At 48.6% G+C, this 8,005-nt stretch overlaps 1 protein-coding gene across 1 annotated transcript in view; it reads left to right on the top strand.

Moving 5' to 3' along the window:
• The window catches only part of ACACB (acetyl-CoA carboxylase beta), a 127,144-nt gene extending 119,425 nt beyond the window's left edge, over positions 1–7,719 (top strand). The window contains exons 48-52 of the mRNA XM_004378989.2: positions 3,784–3,896; positions 4,906–5,060; positions 6,484–6,654; positions 6,754–6,890; positions 7,593–7,719. Of these exons, the coding sequence (XP_004379046.1) occupies positions 3,784–3,896; positions 4,906–5,060; positions 6,484–6,654; positions 6,754–6,890; positions 7,593–7,719 (703 nt within the window). The remainder of the gene's footprint in view (positions 1–3,783; positions 3,897–4,905; positions 5,061–6,483; positions 6,655–6,753; positions 6,891–7,592) is intronic.
• Positions 7,720–8,005: the final 286 nt, after the last annotated feature.

Raw genomic sequence — 8,005 nt, 5'->3', positions numbered from 1 at the left:
TGCAGGATTGTTAGTTTCCTTTGTGGTTACCTTAATGTTTACCCCTATTTTTCTAAGTTTATACGAGTCTTTTATTTGTTTATATCACCTTGACTCCCTCTCCATATGAAAAATCTATGTATACATTTTTTAGTCCCTCTCTTTTCTTTTAGTGTTGTCATCTTTTACATATTGACATCTGTTTTCCTATTTTCAGTGTTTTAGCTTTGATTTACTTTTGTCACTTCCCTATCTGGGTTGATATCTGGTTGCTCTGTCTTGTGTTCTAGTCTTGGGTTGTTATCTAATATTACTGATTTTCTAGCTGGAGGACTCTGTTTAGTATTTCTTGTAATTTTGGCTTGGTTTTTGCAAATTCCCTAAGCTTCTATTTATCTGGAAATGCCCTAATTTCGCCATCATATTCGAGAGACAGTTTTGCTGGATATAATTCTTTGCTGGCAATTTTTTTCCTTCAAGGCTTTATATATGACATCCCATTGCCTTCCTCCCTGCGTGGTTTCTGCTGAGTAGTCCAAGCTTATCTTTGTTGACTCTCCTTTGTAGATGACTTTTCGTTTATCCCTAGCCGCTCTTAAAATTCTCTCTTTATCTTTGGTTTTGGAAAGTTTGATTACAATATGTCTTGGTGACTTTCTTTTGGGGTCTACCTTATGTGGGGTTTGATAAGCATCTTGGATAGATATCTTCTCATCTTTCACGATATCAGGGAAATTTTCTGCCAACAAATCTTCAACAATTCTCTCTATATTTTCTGTTATCCTCCCCTGTTCTGGTACTCCAGTCACTCGTAGGTTATTCCTCTTGATAGAATCCCACATAATTCTTAGGGTTTCTTCATTTTTTTAAAATCCTTATATCTGATTTTTCCTCAAATAAGTTGGTGTCAAGTGCTTTATCTGCAGTCTCACTAATTCTGACTTCCATTGCCTCAATTCTGCTCCTCTGACTTTCTATTGAGTTTTCTAATTCTGAAATTTTATTGTTAATCTTCTGGATTTCTGATTGCTGTCTCTCTGTGGATTCTTGCAGCCTGTTAAATTTGTCATTATGCTCTTCTCTAATCTTCTTCAGTTCCTCCATTGCATGTTCTGCGTTTTGCATAATTTCTTTCCTGATATTTTGAAGAGTTCTGTATGTTAATCTTTGTATTCTGTCTCTGGTAATTCCAAGAAATTTTCTTCCTCTGGAAAATTTCTAGATTCTTTATTTTGGGAGCTTGCTGAAACCATCATGGTCTGCCTATTTATGTGATTTGATATTGACTGTTGTCTCCAAGCCATCAATAAGTTACGTTTATTTATTTTACGTTTGCTTAGTGTGTCCTAGCTTCTTGTTTTGTTTTGCTTTAATATGCCCAGATAGGCTGCTTGTGAGAACTAGCCCAATCACCAGTGCCCCTAAAGCTCCAACGTCCTGCCACCAGGTAGCCAGACCTGCCACTAAGTATGTGAGCCCAAGAGTCTGCCCACTCCTCCTATATGGATTCAGCTCAGGTGTCCAGGTAGTCGGCCACCAAGTGTGTGGTGCAGGCTCTCACCTACAGTCCTAGACAGGCATGGGTGATTGGTGTAGGCACAGGCATCCGGCTGCAGCAGGGGGACACACGCTGCGCAAGGCAGGGGCCAACGGCCATCCCCGAGTGTCCAGGAGGAAAGCGTGTCCCTGTTCCCTAGAGTGTGTAGGTGGGTGGATTTTGCAGCCGGACTATGAGTACCCGATGCTTTGTCTGTAAGGACTGGATGACACCTCTTATTCTTGGGCCCCTGTCGCAGGTAGCTATGTGGTGTGGGTGGAGCCACCAGTCCTCAGGCCCCTGATGTGGGTAGGTGAAGACCCTGCTTAATTGGCAGAGCAGCGTCAAATGTCACAAACCTACCACTTCACAGCTGAAACAGTTGAAGGTAGACTTCAGGTATATATCCTTTTGTACTGTGGTAACGAGGGCCAATGCTGTTGCAATGGCCCCACACGAGTCTATGCAGGGGGAAAGGCACTCGAAGTCTGTGGATCCCTTATGCCTGTGCTTAGGCAAAGGAGCTGTACCTACCCTGAATTCCTGGCTTAGGGGAGCCGGCAGATTATTTTTTCCCCTGTTTGTTAATTTGTTCACTCTCCAAGGCCTAGAGAATGGCTCAGGGCATGTGATGGGTCCTACTTCAGTCCCAGGGGACTCGGCAGTTGCTGAAGTTGGTCCCATACCCAGTGTATAGCAGGGAGCGGGGAGGTAAATGGGAGAGAGCTTTTTCGTGAAGGTGGGTGTTTTTGATCTGTGCAGTAGGCCAGATGGAAGTACTTATCTATTGCCAGTCAAGGGCTTCTTCTCACTGGTTCTGGGTGGCCAAGTAGACTCTCTGCTGCTCGGTCTCTCCTGGTGTGGAAAACACCTCCTGAGTGCCACTGCTTGCCTGCCTCACCGCGCACCAGGAGCTGATCTGGCCTGAAGGGCTCAGGCTCTCACCGGGTCAGGTCTGGCAACTCCTCGCTGCTTCTGAACCGTCTCTCCCTCCCCCTGCCACTCAGTCCAATTCTTCAACTTTGCCTTTGATGTTCAGGCCTCCTAGACTGTCATATATAATTGATTCACTTGTTTTTTCGGGTCTTTGTTGTGAGAGGGAACACTGGAATCATCTGACTACTCTGCCATCTTGGCCCTGCCCCCTCTGATTGTTTTATAACTTATACTCACCTCCATCCTAGGAAGTTTGCAGTCAAAAATAAAAAGGAAAGACCAAAAGCCCCTGAGCTTCCTGGCAGCCAAGATGAAAAAGAAAATATGATGAGTAGCCTAGCTCTCACTAGACTCTGAGTCTCTCCCAAAACTATGAGTTCCCTTAAGGGCTATGTTTTATTCAGTTTTATAATCCAGGACCTACCACAGTTCTTGACTCTTAGGAAGGACTGGCCAAACAAATGGTTGGATGGGTACCCTCATGAGAAGATCCCGGCTATTAAGGCATTTTCTTTAGAGGAATTTATCCCTTACTGAAAAGACAATGACCGTAATGCTTGCAGTACAGTAACTGAGGACCTACTAAGTGAAGGCTCTGTGGTAGGTGTTTCATCAGATAGAAAAGCTTCAAAAATAGTTGCCCTAAATATAAGCCCTCTATTCCTATGTCCATGACTACCTGGGTGATGCAAATGGTTAAGTGCTCAGCTACTAACCAAAAGGTTGGCGGTTCCAGTCCACCCAGAGGTTCCACAGAAGAAAGGCTTGGCAATCTGCTTCTAAAAGTCACAGCCATGAAAACTCTATGGGGGCACAGTTCCACTTTGACACACAGGGGGTCACCTTGAATCAGAATCAACTTGACGGCAACTGGTTTTCTATTTTTTATTCCTGTGTCCACTCCCTCATCCATTCATTAATTCAATGACTATTTATTGAGCGCCTCCTGTTTGCAAGGTACTATGTTAGGCATTGTGGTATGGTGGCAAACAAGCCAAGCCTGTCCTGCTTTTGGGGTGGGGTGCCTAGACCCTTGTCAGGGGCTGCTATGGTCAGCCCTCCAGGAAGGTCAAGACAGCAAACAGCGTCAAATATGGGGTCCTCATTAACTTTTCACTCTGGCCACCAGGAAGTTCAGAGATACATATAGTATTCTCAGGGCTTCCAGGCTTTCAAAGGCAAAGAAAAAAGACTTGTCCAAAGTCTCACACAGTGAGTTGGAGAAAGAGCTTAAAACTCCTGGCTCCCTTGCCTCCCCCTCCCCTCCGCCAGCTGTCACTGGCTGGACAATGCCACATAGACCCCCATCCTTTCTTCTTCTTCTATTTCAGGGGGGGCGTTCTGGAGCCAGAGGGCACCGTGGAGATTAAGTTCCGAAATAAAGAACTGATAAAGGCCATGAGAAGGATGGACCCAGCTTGCCAGAAGCTCATTGAACAACTAGGTGAGAGAGTCCGAAACATGTCACCTCTCAGAGGTCCAGAGCGGGCCAGTCAGCTCTTAGCTAGAGCTTCCTAGTACGTTATAAAGTGAAGACGTACCAAAACACAGTTACAAAAATTATGAGATGGTTTAAGTGTTCACAAATAGCAAATCAATACCTTTAACATTAAAAAAAAACAAACAAACCACAGCACCATAGTGAATTTATTTCTCTGCGCACAGAAAATACAGAATTCAAGTATTTAGGGCTAATGAGGAACATCAGAATTTTGGTGGCAAAATGTCTCTTTAGAATTTCTAATCAGACGTAAAGTATTTTACTAATTTTGTTTGAATGATAGGTTTGTTTTGCAATCTTTACATGTAATTCTCTTTAAGTATCTATATTAAGTTGCAAGGTCTTTATAACTGTGATGTTCACAAGATTATTATGGGTATGTGTGTGTGTGATCGTCCGGTCTGATATCAGGGTAATGCTGATCTCATAGAGTGAGTTGGGAAGTGTTCCTTTTTATTTTCTGAGTTTGTGTAGAATTGGTATTATTTCCTCTTTACGTGTGTAGTAGGAGCTTTCTAACTAAAAAGCTACAGGGCTATTCAGGTTATCTGTTTCTTCTTGGGTGAACTTTGGTAATTTGTGTATTTCAAGGATTTGTCCATTTCATCTAAGTCATCAGATTGGCATAGAGTTGTTCATAGTATTCCTTTCTTATATTTTACAATATTTATTAAAAATGGTAATTGATAGTAGCCTACAAGCACAGTGAGTCATACAAGGGGACAAATTCAAAGTTGCATGTTGAATGCTGTCTTGCAGTTTGCGAGTGCATTTCTTAGACTGCATGAGCAACTTTTTTCAGAGTCACATCAGAGTTAAAGCTGAGGCCACCCGAGGCAAGACCTGTCCCAGAGGCCCTGGTGTGTGCCCCCCCTTCCCCAGCTGCATGTGGCCGCCTTCCATGGTTTCTTCTGAAGGCCCCAGCCTGATCAGCTTGTCTGCTTACCCCCAGGGGTGTCCGATCTCTCCGACAAGGACCGCAAGGACCTAGAGAGCCAGCTGAAGGCCCGAGAGGACCTGCTGCTCCCCATCTACCACCAGGTGGCAGTGCAGTTCGCTGACCTGCATGACACACCGGGCAGGATGCTGGAGAAGGGAGTCATCTCCGTAAGAGCTGGCAGCTGCCTAGAGGGTGTGAACGACCCATCCTAAGGTCACCTGGCATCCAACACATGGAGGGTCTGAGATGGGGCTGACACTGCACATTAGAATCACCTGAGGAACTTAAAAAAAACCTGCAATTGAATCAGATTATCTGGGTGTGGGAGCCAGGCATCAGTATCCCTTTAAAGATCCCCAAGAGATTCCAGCAGCTGCGGTGGTTAATAGCTTGACTGCTAACCAAAAGGTCGCCAGCTTAAATCTACCAGCTGCTCCTCAGAAACTCTATGAGGCAGTTCTGCTGTGTCCTGTAGAGTTGCTATGAGTCAGAATTGACTTGATGGCAGTGGGTTTGGCTTTTTTTTTTTTTTTTTTCAGTCCCTAATGGAAAGGAGCCCTGGTGGGACAGTGCTGAAAGGTCAGCTATTTGAACCTACCAGCTGCTTTGTGGGAGAAAGATGTGGCAGTCTGCTTTCATAAATATTACAGCCTTGGAAACCCTCTGGGACAGTTCTACTCTGTGCTGTAGGGTCGCTATGAGTTGGAATCAACTCAACAGTAGCGGGTTTGGTTTCTTGTGGGTCTAACCTCTGGGAGTCCCAGGGTGGCACAAGTGGTTAAATGCTGGACTACCAGCCAAAAGGGTAGTGTTTCAAACCCAGCCAGAGGCAGCTCGGAAGAAAGGCCTGGTGATTTGCTTCCAAAAGGTCACAGCCTTGAAAACTCTATGGATGGAACAGTTGTACTCTGCACACACGAGGTCACTATGAGTCGGAATCAACTCGATGGCAACTAACACAATAATCTAACGTCTGTGTTTATAATCACCCAGTCAGTTGGACCAGGGCCAGGTTTGGAACCACTGTTCCTGCCTAGCATTCACCCAACCACTGAATGTCCCAGCTCTGCCCTGACGCCCTGCCTCCAAGAGGACCCTGTGCCCCATGCCTGGTGCTTGTCAGCTTCTCTCACTGGAATGTTCTACTTCCCAGCCAACTTAAACCCTTTATGGTTAACCACTTGACTTCACCAGAGGAACCTAAGAAGAAAGGCCTGATGATCTGCTTCTGAAAGATCACAGCCTGGAAAACCCCATGGAGCAGTTCTACTCTGCGCACACAGAGTCAGCTGTGCTTCTGCATAAGCCCGTGTCCTGGCTCAGTTGAGGTGGAAGTGGCTGCCATGTTTGTATGGGGACTTCTTTCTTCACCCGAGGCTGTGGGAGGCAGTCTAGTGACCTGGCTGAGACACCGGCTCTGCAGGCAGATGGACCTGGGTTCAGATCCTGGCTCTGCCCCTTCCTGGCATGGGCCTCCCCCTCGCTGAGCCTCAGCTTTTACCTGTAAAACGAGAATGGTCACCGGGCTTGGCCTCCCCGTCCAGTCTCCTCCCGCCCCTGCCGGGGGCTCAGGCCTGGGTTTGTTTGCAGGACATCCTGGAGTGGAAGACGGCGCGCGAGTTTTTGTACTGGCGCCTGCGCCGCCTGCTGCTGGAGGACCAGGTCAAGCAGGAGATCCTGCAGGCCAGCGGGGAGCTGAGCCACGTGCACGCACAGTCCATGCTGCGCCGCTGGTTCATGGAGACTGAGGGGGCTGTCAAGGTGGGCCTGGGGCTGTGGGCAGGTATCTGGGGGGGGCGTTGGGGGAGGGCTGGTCCGCCGGCAGGGCCCCCCTCTGAGGCACGTTCTGCCCCTCGCCAGGCCTACCTGTGGGACAACAACCAGGTGGTGGTGCAGTGGCTGGAGCAGCACTGGCAGCGGGGGGACGGCCTGCACTCCACCATCCGCGAGAACATCAAGTACCTGAAGCGCGACTTTGTCCTCAAGACCATCCGAAGGTGAGGGGCCGCCCCACCTGCCCACCCACCTTATTGGCAAGTCCCAGACCCAGGATTCAAGCCCAGCTGCCTGAATCTAGAGTGGCCACTTGTACCCTCTATGCTGTATGGTCCTGGGGACCTCAGGCCTGGCCCGCCAGCAACAGTGGCCTCAGTGCCCCAATGCCCACTGCCCCACATAGAGGCCAGAGGGAGGCACAGAGCCCGGGGGGTGTTAGACCTTGGTGAGGGGAGGCTTTCTGTTCATGATCCTTGTTGTAGTAGATGAAGTGACTTGTCCAAGGTCAAGGTAGGTATAGAACCCAAAGTATAAGCAGCTAGGCTTTAGGGTGCTGGCTCCCATTCCAGTGTCAGCTTTTCCAGAGGGTTACTCCCGCTATACCCATGGGGTCCCCCATGAGGTAGCTAGTAGAGTCCATGGGACCCCACTTGGGGGATGACGCTGAGGTTTGGGGACATGCCTCGTTTCAAGTCACATAGTTAGTAACCATGAGGCATTCTGCTCACCAGGACCCACGCCCCTGCCCCATGGGCTGCCACTCTCCCTACCCCTGTGATCACAGCAGGAAGGGGCTCAGAGCTTCAGGTTCTAGCCTACCCAGGAATATGAGCGTGACATGGCCCTGCACCAAGGACCTTGCTCCCCAAGGGGCCCTGAGCCAAGTGGCAGGCCTGACCCCAGCCTGTCTCTCCCCACTGCAGCCTGGTCCAGGAGAACCCCGAGGTGGCCATGGACTGCATCATCCACTTGAGCCAGCACATCAGCCCAGCTGAGCGGGCCCAGGTCATCCACCTCCTGTCTACCATGGACAGCCCACCCTCCACGTGACCCAGCCCTGCCACTCACAGGACCACGGGCCAGAGAAACCACGCCGCCCGCCTGCCCACCACAACCCCTCTCTGAGGACCAGGGGCTGCTTCTCTCCATCCTGGGCGTTTCTGCGGGGCCGCTGCTCCCTCCTGTCTCAATAAAAGGCTCAGGGGTGCCCCTTCCAAGCAGAAACGGTTTCCTCTCCGTTGCTGGGAAGTTTGCTTTGTTTTGTCTTGTCTCTTGAGACAACGTTTTGCTGCATCATTGAATTGAACCAACACCCCCTTCCGCCCGTTTCCTTTTG

The sequence above is a fragment of the Trichechus manatus genome, unplaced genomic scaffold (assembly GCF_000243295.1).
Source record: "Trichechus manatus latirostris isolate Lorelei unplaced genomic scaffold, TriManLat1.0 scaffold00061, whole genome shotgun sequence".
Taxonomy (NCBI): domain Eukaryota; kingdom Metazoa; phylum Chordata; class Mammalia; order Sirenia; family Trichechidae; genus Trichechus; species Trichechus manatus.
The sequence above is the reverse complement of the archived record's forward strand: the minus strand, read 5'-3'. Positions and strand labels throughout refer to the sequence as shown.